The following is a 17,387-nucleotide window of genomic DNA, read 5'->3' on the forward strand; positions in this document are numbered from 1 at the left end:
AGATTTGACTGTTAGGTTTATGAAGATACGCTGGACTTGAACATTTGTAAGGAAGTAGGTGAAATAAATAAATCCTGCACATATTTGTGACCAGTTTTCAGGTATCCCAACTTTTAATAATGGAATGACAGGATCATTTCTATGACACCTGAGCAGGTCTGGTGACAAGATGATTACAGATATTATCATGACAACTGAAGCCCTCTCTACACTAGCACAAATAACTTTCAAAACAAACATTCTCTGCTGGATTTGCACCTTTTATATGTGGGCTAATACACACAAAGTTTATAAATTACTTTTAAAAAGTTATAGTTTTTTTAAAAAGATTGCTTTTTGATTTGAAGACTTTCAAATTTTAGCGCATCTGAAGTATGCCATGCTTACTTCATTTGTGCTCATTATTATCACTTACCACCAAGAAATGCAGGTGGTCATATGACTGCCTGTGCGTGTGTTTGTTAGTAAAATATCTTGTGAACCAGTGCACAGATTTTATTGAAGCTCTCAGAAAGTAATCATCAGATGTACATCTACAACTTATTACGTTTTGAAGTGTTGAAACTTACCTGGAGCACCAGATTACCAGCCTGCCTGAAGGGATTTTCTACAGTCTTAGAGATGATCATACTTTTTGAGAACATTTTATATTATATTAAGGTTTAACCTATATACTTTGTTTGGCTTTAATAATATTTGTGTATTGTTTGAAAATTACACGAACAGTTAAGTTTGAATTTTGTTAGATATATTTCCGTGTTTCTTGTAATAAAAGTTGTGATCATTTTGACATTTATTTTGTTACGTACAAGCTTTTCTGCATGGTACAAGCACTATGTTTATTATTACTGTGGACAGCATATTTATGTTTTTCAAGTTTTTACTGTTTTATTCCGTCTCAGTGCATCTGATTTACATGTTAAGGTTAATTATTTCTGAGGTGAAGCATGAAGTTGTGTAAGGAACATGACAAAGGGCAGGACATGAGTCAACTCTGACACGTATTCAAACAAACTTTAATCAGGTAGCTCTCTACGAGGGCTCTAAGGTCTCTTTAATAACATCAAGCCATCTGCACAAACACTCAAAGCATTTTTTGTTTTTCCCTTTGAGGCATCAGCAGCCCTTGATGTGATGCGAACCAGCACTAATAATCACTTGATGAATTGTTCAGCTGTAGCTCATGTTACAAAGACAAAGACGCTGGCACCACTGCTTTCCTCAAAGATTAAAAACAGACTGTTTAAAATTCATTTCAGCAGTCATTTTATGACAATGTTGCTTAGGAGATTTATGCACAGCACGGCTTTTTGTTGGTAATTAGAGATGAAAATATCAGATCCCTCAAGCCGCATTTGTTCTTTTATAGTACTGTGTTCATGAAATATTAATAAAACAAAAGGTACAATGTGTAAGAAGCAAATTCTTCCTAATAATACTTAATGCAGAAGCCATCAATTTAAAATTACTTCACAAAACTACTAATATAAACAGAATTTCTTTCTTTGGCACTTGAGAAGTTTCTGTGCTGTCGCTGTATGGATGTAAATTCCTGTCAGCAAATTTGATCCCGGCAAATTAACTTGATTTGAGCCAGTGAACCCAAACGCAACAAGGGGGAGAAACTTATTTCCTCATCCTTGACCTCCATAAAAGGAAACAGAACTTCAAGTGACAGCCAACCCCCTCACTGTGCTTCTACTGTCACTAACAGAGAAGATGACAGGAGGACATAGATTGTCATCTAAGCTCTCCAAGCCTAATGACCACAATCTATACAAGACCTGCTGCACCATGACAAACTAATTAACCAGTGAGACTAAGAGCAAATTATAAAGTGCTGTGCTAATGTGCTAGCGTGTTTTCTTCCCCTTCTTCCTCTATCTCTTGCGCCTCAACTGTGGCGCGTTTGAGACCAATTAAAAATAGAGCGCTCTCAGCACACACTGAGATGGTCACCACAACTCCTTAAAGGCCGGGGTTTGGTTACCGTCTACGGTATTATTCAGAGGAGCAGATTTATGAATATTCCAATGTAGGCCACCTTCACCTTCCATTACAATGATGGCTGAATGTGGAGAACACGGAAACTGGTGTGAAAAATGAATGAGCGGAAGATGAAGTGCCTCCGCTCCCGATGCCACATGCATCCACTCCTGTTGTTCTTTGCAAATGAAGGCCCCCACTGCTAAAATAGAAATGTGTGACTTTCATTATACTGGAATATTTTAGACAACACTCACAAGGACATTGTATCTGAAGTAGGCCTCCACAAATACTTCATTTTTGATCACACCATGCATCACGTATACATATTCTAACACTAATTCTGTGAAAATTTGCTGGCATTAAAGTGTTTGGCAAAAAATGTTCCAAATTTGGTTGCAGCTAAAACAGCCTGACCATTTTTCAGCATATTTATATCTACTTTTTTTTTGGTTTAATTAATTAAATTAAGTGCTTTCTAAACAGCAACTTAGAAAAGTACCAAATCTGAGGAATCTTCACAGATAAAAGAAAGGACAGAGCTTCGGATGTTAACTATAAAGTTGTTTAATCTCACAAATGCGTTCTGCTGAAATAAAATTCAAAACCACAAATGTTCAAGTTCAGCTAGACATTAGGCAAACCAAAATAACAGACTTTGTGGTTTAATGGTATTATGAGCCGCAGTGAGACAAATGTGGACATATTCCAAGAAAAGGCTTCCATCAGGTTAATCCTTTGCCCTGACAGCTCATTCAACTGGCAGAGCAGTTATGAGTTGGCCACAGCTTCTGTCTGTCCATATGGGAGGAAAAGTTTCTTCTGGTAAGAAAAGAAGCTAATGAAAATGCATAATCTCTAAAGGAATTGTTTAAATAGTTTAATGGTGTTTTTGCATAGAGCAATGACCACAATCCCTTCAGCTAAATTTAGAGGCTTTTGAGCATTTCAACAACGTGACGAGACCACATTCCTTCCTTTTTTTTTTTTCTTTTTTTTTTCAGTGAACTCTCTTGATTAAAGCATGTCTCTTTAATTATTCTTTAAGCTGAAGGTCTTTCAGGGTTGGTGAAGAAGTAGATGGAGTACAATAACTTTAGGTAAGTGTCAGAAAAATCTTAATGAACAATTTTATTGAAAACTAAAAACAACAAAAACAAACCTTGATTAAAAAGAAAATTTAATAAACCCTACAAAACAAAGTATGTTTACAAAATATATCAAGCAATAAACATGTTAAATAATGACCTTGCACAGTTCATTAGCACTCAGAACTACGATCACAACACATTTTAGCTCAATATATTTAAAACTAACAAGGTTGCATCCATTTTTGTGTTATATAAGGTTGATTAGCTATTTGGCGGCTATACTGAATCAGGTTGACTCTAAAACAATGATCCCCAAAGTTGGGGTCGGGACCCCAGTGTGGATCACTCAGCACCAAGTTGGGGTCCTTAGATAATCTCCAGACATCAACTTACAATAAAAAAACTTTGTTTTTATGCTGTATTTACACCATAATTGTCACAAAAACTTGAAATACAAGTCCATAAACTGATTTTAAAAATATAACGATGTTAAGTTGTCATTATGTCCTTATTTATTAGAGTCATTAGCATTTTTGGATGTTTAAACAGCCAGCAGATGGGGTCACACACCTTTGTAACAATTATTTTATGGGTCGGAAGCTGAAAAGTTTGGGAATCACTGCTCTAAAAGGCAATCAGTTGTAAATGGACATCCAACAATTACTTTCTGAGAGGTTTGTTAAAATCCGTTCTCTGGTTCATGAAATATTTTGCTAACAGACAGACAGGGTTGACTTCAGCAGTTAATGACAAAGTTTTAAACATGGATCTTGCATTGCACTGTGTGTTGAGGATTAATTTTAGCCACTATAACACCACATTTTAGCTCAATATTTGTAAAACTGAGCCATTTTGTATTTGATAAAGTTGAATAGCTGTGGTGGCCATCTTGAATCAAGTTGACTCTATATATTATAGGCATCCAATGATTATTATTTCATTAAAATCTGCCAGTGGTTCATATGATATTTTGCTAATTGACAGACATGAACACACACAGGCAATTACATGATTGCCTGCCTTTCATGGCAGTAAGTAATAAGTAGATAAAGTGCTCAGATACTGTATGTATACATCTTTCTTCTCACCCTAAGATCTGTGATGGTAATCGGACATAAAGAGCTTATGAGCTCAGCATTGTCTTTGTATTTTTTTATTTTTTTTGCAAAGTTAGAGTACTTTTGATTAGCAAAAGCCTTTTATAAAAGGGGTCAAATCAGAACGGACTGAGCTACCAGTCTGGTACATGTCTTATAAAGAGAAACAGAGATTCATTCAGGATTTAAACTTAGTTTGTGGTTACCAGACATAAAACCAAAGCTCCAGCTGCAGTGGCAATTATCTGCTCTGAAGCTGTAACTTTATTGCCAAGTCTTTGATGAAGGTTCTTGTTACCAATACTCCAAATAACAGGTGTGCACAAAAGACAAAAAAATATGTTGTTCAGTCAGATCATATGAGAACAAGAATAATTAATTTCTCTTTTAATTACACTTTCTTCACTAAAAAAGAAAAGTCATATTAATGGGAATAGTCTGAAAAGATTTAGCTACTGTCTAATCCTAATCATCAAAGTCTATAGGTTGACGGTATTTAGATTAATTATGAGTTGAGTGATGGTCTGAGCAGAGGATATAATTTGCAATAATGACTAGCACTCATTATTTCTCCTCCGTTCAGGTCCTGAACTCTGTGGAAAATCATTATGTGGGGAAAATCAGAATGAAGGGGCGCTCTTTAAACCCAAACCCTCCAGGTCTCATTTGCTAATAAAATTCGCAGGGGTCACTGCCGCAGAAAAGCGCGGCCGCCGCTTTGGAAATGTCAATGAAGACAGGGCTATTCTCACTGTCTGCCACCAATCAAAAACGCTCTCGCTGTGAGGGTTAGGCAGTTAATGTGAGCAGCCACGGCCCCCACTCAATTTTTCCAGAACTTTCCTCGTGTCCTCTGCAACATGAAAGGAGCCTGATAAAAATAACACCGAATAAGTTTGAGCTCTCCGTATGAAGGACCTGGCAGGTTGCTTTTACAGAGTCAAACCGATTCACCCAAAACCATCCATCACACCGAACACATTTAAGCCCTGTCACTTTAGTCAGGTGGAACAACAGACCCTTATTATGTTCTCTGGCAGCATCTTTTGTTATTGTATGTCAATCAACAGCACACCTAAATGACTTAATATGTCATCTTAATATGCAGTACGCTCTATTGGCACTTCACTGCAATAAATGGGTCAGAAAATAGACCATTTACCTGCTATGAAGCCATTAAAAATCAGATTCTTCACATGACTCGCCTATCATTAGCCTTAATAGTTCATACCATGCAGACTTAGGATAAGGGAAAGATAAAATATGCTAATGTGTCCTCCACTGTGGCAGCACGTGTACCATCCTAATCTTGTTTATCATAATGGCTAACCTGTTTGCTCGGGCCAAGGGACATGTTTTAACCCCTCAAAGATGCTGTATTAAAAAAAACAGTCTTGTACGCGCAGGAATAAATTCGCAAATTGATTAGATGCTGTAATTTGCTGTTCTGTTTTCTGCCCTAATCATTTAATGGGTTTATCCTTAACCTGGCAACCTTGGAAGCATCACAACATACCTCTATGCATACCTGCAAAAGCCTAAAAGACAATTAAATGGGTTTTTTTGGCCCTGCTCCCTCCAAAACAGCAAGTCCTGTGCTTTGCTGACATGATATAAATTGTGATTACATTTCTGATGCCCTTCAGTCAGTGATTGTTCTCTCCTCTCATATTTTAAGTATCTAGTCCTCTTGTTGTTCACTTGAACGGCACATTCATCACCATATACAATGCGTGGGGCACAGCTAAGACGGAGAGGTTCTGTCAAATAATTAACTTTTGACTGAAACGGTCACAGTAGTGAACAGTCTTCTTCTGACGATAACATCCTCTCCATGTGGAGCAGCCACATGCAACAGTGAAGTGTCTTAGACTGAGTTGTGTTTTATTATGAAGACATAATTAAGAAACAACCAGGACCAACGAAGAAGCCAATGAAGAACCTCATTCGGTGGATTCTTTGTTATTGCCAAGGTGTCACTATCGACCAAGGACATGCTATCAAAAACAAAGACCCCATGCAACAGTGAAGACAAAAACATTCCATTTCTCTCCGGCAACATATTTATAGCAGACATTAAGAATAACACAATAAGTCATTTAGCTGGTGCTGCATTGGCTATTGTGCCTTGCAGAATACAAAAACACTAATTAATCTCAGTTAGAGGACCTTCTTTCTCCTCCTCTTGCCATTATTCCCCAGAATGAGTCTCAGGGGAGTGGCAGGGAGCAGCAGCGAGCTGCTGGCAACATCCATAACACCATCAGAGAAAAGCAGCTTCTGCACCAGCTGTGGCTCACTAAAAACAGCTTCCTTCCTAATAGCATCTGGACAACACCAACCACAGAACCATTTTGCAAACTTTTCTATCAAGTGTACTTCATAACATGGACGTTCATACAGAAATTACCAAAAAAATGCATACTAAAGCTTGGCGATAGACCAGAATGATGCTTCCTATTACAACAGAACAATCAGTGATACTTTTGCTGGTGGTTTCCTCATTCGGCCTGGGAGGGAAGCACACTGAGAAGAGCCCAAGCAGGCATGCAGAGCCTCAAAACTGGGCTGAACCACCATAAACAGGAGCCAAAGCATGCAATCAGCTCTGCATAGAGGGATAAACAAGGCAACTCTGCGTCCAGACGTAGCAATTAGGCAGTAAGCACAACTCTGTAAACAACCAAGAGTTTCAGGCACTGTTTGTGACCAGAAGATGACTTTACATTGTTTCATTTCACTTTTCTGTTTCAGTACTTTTGTTTACACACTGGGAAAGACTTGGGTCTGTTTGGGCTCTGATCCTTGCAGACTAGGAGTCAATGTACAAAAAGTTGGTATTAAATTTCGATGTTAAACACCTTGCATGAATAGATTCTGCATACTTACCGCATCTTCTCATTAACTATTGATTTCACAGGCCTTTGATTTTTGTGTGAATATAACAGATAATGTACCACTTTTTTTTACATTGAGATGTTGCTTACCTTTAATGAAAAGAAAAATAAACGCATAAAAAATTTAATGCTTAGCCTACATTCTAATTTTTATTTTTTTCCTTTGGTGACAGCTATAATTCTAAATTAAAATACAAGGTTTTTAACCATATTCAGAAAAAAACATCAAGTAAGATGACCTTGCAAAACTACACACTGTTTTTGTCTCTCGCCTCCATTAAATGCAATCATGTTGCCTGTTTGTATGGCTATAACTCAATCAATTTGACAGATACTGAGCTAAAGTCAGATGTGGTGGTAGCTGAGACGGATTCCCAACAAATAGTCTGAGTGCTAACAAATCATACTAGATCTTTGTCTAAAACTTTGGCATGCAAATTGGTGAGTTATATGCATTTCTTCAAGTGATACTAGTTTCATTTGCATCTTTTTCCTTGCATAAAAAGTTTTTAGAATTTCATTATTTGTGCAATTAGCAGGTAAAATACAGAACCAGCAAGATAAGTGTAGAGTTAGTGGCAATAAAATACTGTGGTGTGTCTAAATTTAGACAAAAAAAAAAACGTAAGGCACTAAAAGATGATTTGGCAGTTTAGGGAAAAATTGTGATTATGGTTCATAAAAAGCTGAACATAAATTTCAAGGCTTTGACAGCAGAAATAGTCAAACGTAATAAACCCCTCTTTTAACTTCACACTCTTATTTTCTGCCTTAAAGCACTCCGCTTCCTATTTTGGCACTGAAAGGAGGAAATAAACTTGAACTTGGACCAAGTGTACAATCATTCAAGAGTCGAACGGAAGCTCGAAACTGGAGTTTACATGAGAGGTGGACAGTTAAACCTTTAGGGAGATTTTATTTGCTTGGAGAACTCAGCCAGAACAAGGAAGACTTAAAGCATCATTTAGATCATTCATTCAGAGTGACATTGAAAACACCCCTATTTAGACAGATACTGTCTATAACCAATTTCAAAGGTGCTCCAGGCAGTAATGCCTTCTGTTCTCTGTTCTGAGCATTGCCACATCAATTTCATTTCCATCCTGCCACACCAGGTAGGATAACAATCTTTTGAGCGAGTATGATAAGGTCATTTTGTGAAGATTCATAAGTGTGAGTTGAGAGTAAGACAGCAATCAGAGGTGAGATAGCTTTTCCACCAGTATGGCTTTCACCTAAATGCATTTTTACCCATCAACCCCCGCTCTAGTATCAGTAAAACAATTTTACCTGTCAAGTACACTACATTTCACATCCCTTTCAGTGTAGTCAAAGAGGAGAGATTACAATTTTGCACAGTGGGTTGAGTGCTCGCACTGCAATATGAAGAAAGAGCTGCAAAACCCACTAATTACACACAATTCAAGATGCACACGTAGAAAACATGCCTTACTGGAGTGTACTCAGACTGGGAAGCACAATCAGGGACACCTCTTAAACAGACATGGGATTTTAATTAGATCTGTTAAATTTAGACCGTGCACGCAGTGTTAATTTGTAGGTCAAGGCTTTTCCAGATTTCATGGTAACCTTTGCCTAGCCTCTATGAGTCCCGGCATTAATCAATTGCAATGAAAAAAAAAAAAANGGGGGGGGGGGGGGGGAGACACTTCCACTACCGTGGAAAGTAATTTCTCCGGGGCAGTTTAACACACATCATCCTGATGTACATACACACGCGCGCACAAACAGGTCTGGGCTCAGGCTGCTTTAAATTAGTGGGGCCCTGCTAATTAATTCCCCCTCTGTCACTGGGGGGCCCAATGCAATCTATCTGTGGTGCAGCCTTTGCTAGATTAGGTGTCAGATACGGGAGGAAAAACAATATCCATTAGTTTGCAATGCTACCTTTGTTATAGCATGAAAAAAACAAAGAAACGTCATTCCATTAGTCTAATTCCTAAGGTGCCGCCTGCTCAGTGGCAGTGATATCTCTACATTTCAAATCAAATGAAAAACGATCAATGGAACATTAAGGAGACAAACTGTGTGTAACAGAACGCAGGGAAGGTACAATGAATTTCACCTCGTCGCTGACAGATCGACGCCATCAATTAAAATAGATCAAAGCACTTTGATATCAAATGTTGCATTGGTATCAGTTTATATGACTGTCCGATAGACAGGACTCCAAAGTTAATCAGTTTTATATACATATCCAATGAATACTTTCTGAAAATGTCATTAAAATGGTTCATGAGGTATATTGTATATAGTATATATTGTATATTGACTCCATGCTACAGTTTTAAACAAAGATAATATGCAATGAGCATTTGGACTTTCAGCAGCAGGCAATGCCAACAGAATAGTTCTGATATTCTAAAGAGGGAAGTTAAAATATAGTTTTGTTTTTATACGCTCACAAGAAGAATCAGTACTGAATTACCAGCATGTTATGTCGTAATCAGTATTCATTATTCTCTAATGCCGAAGCTTTTTAAACAAGTCTTACAATAATTTCAAATTATAGCCAGACTTTGGGCCTGATCAGAATACATGTCTTGTAGGAACACATAAATTGGCAGGCTGAAACAGCCGCTTTGAGATGAATGTCGTTCTGAAGCTAAAAAAAACCAAGGTCAAATAAATGTGCTGTCAAATTTGTCGTATCGTTGGGAAAGCGATAAGATGCAAATGGTAAACCCGTTTTAGCCAAGTCGTTTTGCCTTATTAAAAAGCTATTCTTGCTTATGGTGGACATCGCTGGCAGCTGAGCTTCCCTCATGTACAGCACACTTACCGTAAAACGGAACATCTTCCAAGTATCTGGTCATTATTTTGCCTTAATGCTTTGCTCAACAAGGAGCTTACAGCAGTAGTAAAAGATTCTGGTTTAAACATAAAGTTGATAACTGCATTACAATTACTTATTGCTGATTTTGACATTAAACAGGCAGTGTTTAATGTGAAGCCTAGTGCAATTATTTATTCTTAGTGCGCTGAGAGAATCCTCTCTTTTCATAATTTAGCTCGAGTCACCGTTCTTACCTGAGGGCATCCATGGTTCTGATGAAGTCCTCTCTCTGGTATTGACCTGCTCCCAGTCAAGGTCATCGTCACGTCCTTGGCTGTATCCACATGCCGCCAGCGGCTTCTCAAAGTTACAATCACCTGTGACAAAAAGAAGAAATTTATATGGTTATCCAGTTTTTCCATTAACGCGCTGCTCAAATGAATGACTACATAAATTGAATTCTTCTCTTTTTTTTTTCCCTGCTGGTATTCATAATGCAATATGCCAGACAATGAGATGCATTTAAGTGAGACAGAGTGAAGGATTACTGTAGCAGGCGAAGCACAACATACATTACCATCATTAGCAACACGGCGGTCCAATTTTACAATGACAAGTATGAAGTGTCCAAACTCCATCATCGTTAGACATTATGTTCCCGAACTGCACCGCCATCAAGCATAAATTGATTTATTTTCCTTGCTGGCCACAGAAGTTTGCTGTTCATGCACTCTTACTCCACAGAGCCACTCTAATCCTTTTTACAAGCTGCTTGCAAAATGACAGCAAGCAACCATTAGGGCCAGGCTTCAACCAAGCTTGGCGTGTGATCGATTAATACAAATACCCCTTTATTCCTCACACCTTAAAGGCCACACGGAGAATGTGAAAGTTGATTCTTTTTTTTCTATTTTGCCCTAAAGTGCTTTTCAATCCACTCATAAATCTACAAAAAAGGAATGTCAGAACAGTATGTGGCTGGAAGGGGTTCATACTGAATAAAAAACAAAATATAAAGATGGCTTTTACTCTATGTGGGGTCCTGTTCAGACAAAGTAGGTGATTTGGACAAAATAATATGTTGTTGCTTTAGATTTGTAATTATATTAGGTCTTTGTTAATAACAGATGTGCACTGTATTATTATGCTTCTTGCCAAAAAAATGATTCCCAGCACTGGACATGAAAACGTTTGCTGGCACACTGGTAATCAGTTTCTAAACACAGATGACATACAAATTTTATTGCTTGTGGGACTGTCCTTTGACTCAGAATCTCTGCCAGGCCTAAACCAATATCTCATCTCCTACAAGCTCTCTCTGACATCCTGCTGCAGAAAGGCTACAAGTTGGAGGGCTTTTTTTTTTCTATTTATCTCTCTGGTGACATTTACAGTGCATGTGCAAATGAGCGGAGGACACAAGATAATTAATATCCAGCTCCGCAGGGCAACTGAGAATGATGTATTTGTTGCGTTGACTGTCTTTTTGAGGGGGTGGACATAGAAAAGTGTGCAAAGTATCACAGGTAAGAAAATGTGACATAGTTGAAAGCTTGTCCAGAAATTCATTGCCTTGTTGGAAAAGAAATGAGTGGGCTGTTTCTAAGCTACAGTGTTGCCAGATGAACAATATTCATTTATTCATTTCACCCTCTGCAGGATGAATGATCGGTAATGACAAACGTCTCAACATGTACAATATTTTGATAGTTTTGTAACAGTAAAGATAAGCAAAGTGGTACTCCACGTTAAAGAACAGTAGAAAAATTGATGCAACAGGGTAATATATATATTAAATAAAGTTAAAAAAAGGTATAATTACAAGGCAGTAATGTACAGGACATCAGCACAATGTACTAAGACTAAAATGTATGCAATACTGTCACAAGGGGCCAAAAAATACAGGTAATAATGGGAAAATAATGTAACATTACAACAAATAAAAACCACATAAAATCACTGTTTTCTAATGTTTGATTTATTTTAAAATTGCCAGCACCGAAATATTGAAAACTAGAAGATATCATTATTTACTGGTGACATATTGACATATTTTATTTCATTACTTGTACCCAAAATATTTTGATGATGATCCTTTCCTTCCTTATTATCATTCAATTGTTACCAAATATATGCTACCACATTACTAGTTTTCCCTTAAAAATACTGACTGAATACAACTATCTAATGGTTAGTAGGTTATTTATTTTTAGCATATTATTACAATACTGTTACCAATTCTTTTGCTTTGTAATCTTTAAATTTGTTCTCTCATTATTGCCTTTGATTTTTGGTCTCCTAATTAGTCTGAATTCATTACCCTGATGTACAGATTTTTACTTAATGGGGTTATAGCCTGGTAATTAGATGGTAATCTTCAATTACTCTTCAATTACTGTATATTTGATTATCAAAGTATTACCCATCCTAATATTATATTATAATAGACGTAATACAAACTGCTAGTCTTTCATCTGTGTTTATGTATTTGTGCGATAAATCGTTACCGTCGGTAACAAATATCTGAATTATTTTTATTTTTATCTCCCACAACCATGAAAGGTAATCACGGAATAACCGGTGTCTGTATGAGATCATTTGTCTGTCTGTTAGTAAAGTATCTCATAACTGCTGGATGAATTTTACTGACACTCAGGAAGTAATCACTGGATGTACATCTACAAATGATGAACTTTTGGAGTCAACCTGCTTCAGGATGACTAACATATTTAATCAACCTTATCAAACACAAAAATGGTTATAACTCAGTCAATTCTACAGATATTGAAGACACATTTGGTGTGGTAGTAGCTGAAAACCATCCCAACACATAATGCAGGTGCTAACAGATAGTGTGACATCTTTATTGAAAACTTTGGCACGGCGGTGGGTGATATTCACTGGAAACATATTCCTTCATTCCTTCAAGGAATAACTGTTGATGTTGTTTTTTTTTACTTTCACTGTTATCCTCACTTTCCCTGTTACTTTTGCTGTTGGCATTAGTACTGCTTACTTCAGCACAGTTTCCGTGCACTATATTTAATAATAATTCACATTAACATAAAAAGTGCAAGTTTATTGCTTTTCAAAATTGCCTTCATTTTTCAGACACCAAAGAAACGCCAATTATTATTTTTTTTTTTTTTTGTTTCCAAAACTACAGAACTCATTTTTTTGAAAAGTACAGCAAACATTCTTTTCATTTCCAACTTTTCCACTCGGAGCACTGGACCTATGCAGAATATTTGAACACATTTGAAGCTGAGAAGCAGTGAATCACACTTTCAAACTTCAAAACCATCTCTGCCAGACTCATTACCAATATTAAAAAGCTGTTAATTGCCACTGTATGATTGAGTGGGAGTTAGTTTATCATTCTGGAAAGGAAGGTTTGTGATAAATCCACCCACAGTATAGAAGTATGTAAGAAGGGGAGCATTGAGTAATGTAAAGCAGGAAGTAAATGAAAGCCAAAACATTTTCCCAAGACATTCTGACAATCTTTACGAGGAAACTCAAGACCTAATAAGGTGAAGCTGAAAAAGATCATTCACTTCATGCTCAGTCTGCTTGCTCTCCAAATAGATAAAATGATCTGAGTTGCCAAAGTGTAACTTGAAGTACATTAATATGAGTCTTTGGCTGCAGTGTCGTAAGGACTGGCTCCATTTCATCAATATTTTGCCTCAACAGTTTTAAGATCCTTTGCCCCATGCCGCCCGCCTTCCTCTCGCAGCATGGCGGAGCTCAAACAGACCCAAAGAGGTGGCTCTTATTGATGTTTGATATTTAAATCAATGGCAGCAGCAAGAAGTGAAACACACTCCGAGTCAGTGGGAGTGGAGGGGGAAGTTTGAACACTGCTAAAGTGAAAAGCCTTCAAAAAGAATATGCAAAGTGCTGAGCCCAAATCATGCCTAATTTTTCAGAGGTTATTTCTTTTTTTTTTTTTTTTTTTAAATGTCACAGTGTTTTAATAATAAATCAGGAAATTGAAGGGGATAAAAGACTCAGTTTGAAGATTCGTCCTCTTCAAAGGCATCATTAACAGCTCTGGTCTAATAATTCTCTCATTATTCAATTCATTTCAGTACAAAAGAGCTGTCCACTTTTGATTGCATACGTATGAAATGGAGAAAGTATATATTAATCGCTTGCCTTCCACGGCGATGTGAAATCATGTAAATGCTCTTGTCTGAGTAGGTTTGTTTGTCTGTTAGCAAAACTTCTCATCAATTACTGGATTGATTTTAATGAAACTCCCAGAAAATAATCATTGGATGAACATCTACATCTGATTAACTACTGGAGAAGAGTGTCGGGCATCGTGGAAATGGCGACGAACCCAGAATGCAGACTCATCTTGGGGAGAAGCTTGTTTATTTAAAAAAACTAAACATAAGCAAAAGCAAAAGGCTGACGAGGCAGCAAAACTAAACGTAACGAAAATCCAAGCGTGACGAGACATCAGAACAACAGGGAACCAAGAACAATGATCCAGCGGAGTGTGGAGGACATGACCGGGTTTTTAAACAGAGGAGCTAATTGGAAAGTGGGCACAGGTGAAGCAATTAATAAGACTTGAGGCAGGTGGGGATGGGCGTGGCAGAAAGGCAAAAGAGTGACTGGGGAGGAGTGGATAGTGACAACAAACGAGAACAAGAACTGAAACAAAACCTCAAACAGAAAGCAAGATGAAAATAAAACAAAAACCATTAATTGAAACACAGAAAACCCAAATCCCTACAAAGAGCTCAGTCAAAATGGCCACTACAGTACCTAAACTCAATCAACTTTACAGATAAAGAGCTCAAATTTGGTGTAGTAGCAGCTGATAGTCATCCCTAACAAAAACACCTAGTTCTAACAGACATTTGCCTGAGATTTTGCCATTAACTGTTAGAATCAACCGTGTCCGTCGGTTTGCAAATTATCTCACTAACCAGTGGACAGATTTTAATGAAACTCTCAGAAACTAATCATTGAAAACACATCTATAACTTCAACATAACCATCCCTGCATCTCAACATGATTCAGGATCACTGCCACAGGTCGTCAACCTCGGCAAAAACACAAAGAAAGGTTTAATTTGGTCAATTTTACAGATATTGAGCAAAAGTTTTGTGTGGTAGTAGTTAAAAGTCATCCCTAAAATATACTCTGAGTGCTGACAGACAACACAAGAGCTTTGTTTAAAACTTTGGAATGAAAGGAAGTGGGCTGTATGCATTCAACGGATGTTAGTCTCATTAACAAATGTACAGTATTTATCTACTTTTAGTCCACTTTATTAAATAAGAACATTAATTTACTTATTTAGCATTATGACATATCAGAAATTGTTGCAATGACAAATAAAAGACCTTTTATAGAAAGGATAGGTAAGTTTTTAATTCATTTAATTTAGATCTGATACTTGACAGCAGTGTGCGGAACATTCTGCTTTTTCTTTCATTGACAATAGTCTTAGCTGAAAAGACTGGGTATCATTAGGAGAGGGTAACAGGGTGTGAACAAGCAATAAATCAATCAGCGCCGCTTTGATCGCTACACAAGGCGCTTGCTGTTAGTATCGGGAAATCCTCCAATAAGGCCCGAAACCTTCTATTGACCCGCCATGAAACGGTTCTGTGGTGAGAACATCAAAGCCTCACGCTCCTACAGGCGTCACATGTTATCGCGAGCTCTTAAATTTGAACAAGTGTCATAAATCAAAAGCAAAACGTACCCCAGATAACGGGCGGCGTGTCACCAATACAAACAAGCGTCTGATTGTACAAATTCATGCAGATGAAGGCATCAGTCAGCAGCATCGTAATAGTTCTTCTCTCTGCAGGAGGTGCACATCGCTGCCAGTGTGTGGCACGACCCCCGTATAATCAGGCCCGGTAGCTGCTGAAATAGATATTCCAACGAGATGCTGCCAACCCTCCGAAGGAGATTTAACTTTCAATAAATGCTCCTGTGAGGTGCGGGTAGTCGGGGAGCACGGGCGAACGTGCTCCACCCTGTCAACATTCACCTTTCAAGAGAAGCAAGCGGCTCAAAGCTTAAAGGGTGGCCCCAGATATGTCATGAAACAATTTATTCCTGAGCGAGAACACACAATGGTCTTTATATTCTCACGCGGAGTGCATTTCAAAAGAAATCTATCCATCTTTTCCTCAACCGAGCCAGAGGCCAGAATCAATATCTCAACCCCTCAATGCTGGAGCCAATTTCTCCTAAAGATTTTCAAGTCAGACTTAAAAGGCCTTTTGTTATTGCACCTGTAACAAAAGTAAACTTTCAGCTTTAAAAGCAGTGTGTAAGTGAGTGTGTGAAAGTTTTTGTACTGTACCGGTGTGCCGTGTGAGCTCGGCTCTGAATGCCAAACAATGACGGGTGAGAAGGACTACAAGGGGGACAATGGAACGGCTGGAAAAACTAAATTTATGGGGACGGATTTAATGAAAAAATATTATGCTTTGACAGCTCGGTGAGATTTTTCTGCTCTGTTTTACAATTGATCTGTTAGTAATGGATTAAATTACTTAGAGTCTGAAGGTAACCATTTATTTTTTTTACATCAAATAGGAGAACTTTTTCCATTTATGAACACATACCTCTGTTTGTTTCCCTACTATGAATTTGATATAAGCCTTGACATCAGTTTTGAACTCTAAGGAAGCACTAAGATTTACAGAATAACCCAATACGGGACTGAAGGAAAAAGTATATAAAAAAAAAATCTATAGCTGTTTTGGTCAAACCCTGTGAATGATGTTGTGTACGATCTCGTGCAATATTGCGTTTGTGCTGTGAATGACTCTCAGCTGTTACCACACCGGATTTTTATCAATATCTGTAGATTTGTGTTTGCACAGATCGCTTATCTATGGTAGCCATTTTAAATGGAGTTGACTCCAAAATCGAATCAGTTGTAGAAATTCCTCCAGTGATTTCTTTCTGAAAAGTTTTATTAAAATCCATCAAGTAGTTCATGAGATATTTTGCTAACAGACAGACAAGGGGAAAAACATTGTCGTCATTTTGCCTTTGATGAGTGATAACAACTAAAGTGCAATATTCGTTCACAAAGCTAAATGTTAAAAATGTTTAAAGCTCTTTTGTGTACATTATAAACGTTAATGTGTTCTGATTTTTTTGAAAGCTTGTCTGAAAAGATGACAAAATGGAAAACAGGACATTTATTAGTTTTCTTTGTCATTTTGTGTCTGATCTGCTGTTTTGTTTTCTGTATTGACTTGTTTCTTAAATGTGGCAGGTTTTAAAACATCGTTTGGTTTTAGTTTATCGTATTATGTTTTTATTTTCCATCTCTGTGTCTGAAATGTTGTTATTCTTTCACATGGGGTTAAAAAAAAAGTTAAAAAACAAAAACGACTGGACTTCTATTCTGTAGCTGAAGACGTTTCGCTTCTCATCCGAGGAGCTTTCTCAATTCAGAAATAGAGAGTGTGGAGTTGAGCTTTTAAAGCTGAGATGTGATGTAAGCTGGATTGCTTGCAAATT

At 37.5% G+C, this 17,387-nt stretch overlaps 1 protein-coding gene across 12 annotated transcripts in view; it reads right to left on the minus strand.

Moving 5' to 3' along the window:
- LOC108232894 (protein tyrosine phosphatase receptor type M) overlaps positions 1 to 17,387 on the minus strand; it is a 187,375-nt gene that overhangs the window by 119,428 nt on the left and 50,560 nt on the right. For all 12 annotated transcript variants that reach the window (XM_017410986.3, XM_017410992.3, XM_017410990.3 and 9 more), the window contains exon 2: positions 10,123 to 10,245. In XM_017410986.3, coding sequence (XP_017266475.1) covers positions 10,123 to 10,245 — 123 coding nt within the window. The remainder of the gene's footprint in view (positions 1 to 10,122; positions 10,246 to 17,387) is intronic.

Source organism: Kryptolebias marmoratus, linkage group LG20 (assembly GCF_001649575.2).
Source record: "Kryptolebias marmoratus isolate JLee-2015 linkage group LG20, ASM164957v2, whole genome shotgun sequence".
Taxonomy (NCBI): Eukaryota; Metazoa; Chordata; class Actinopteri; order Cyprinodontiformes; family Rivulidae; genus Kryptolebias; species Kryptolebias marmoratus.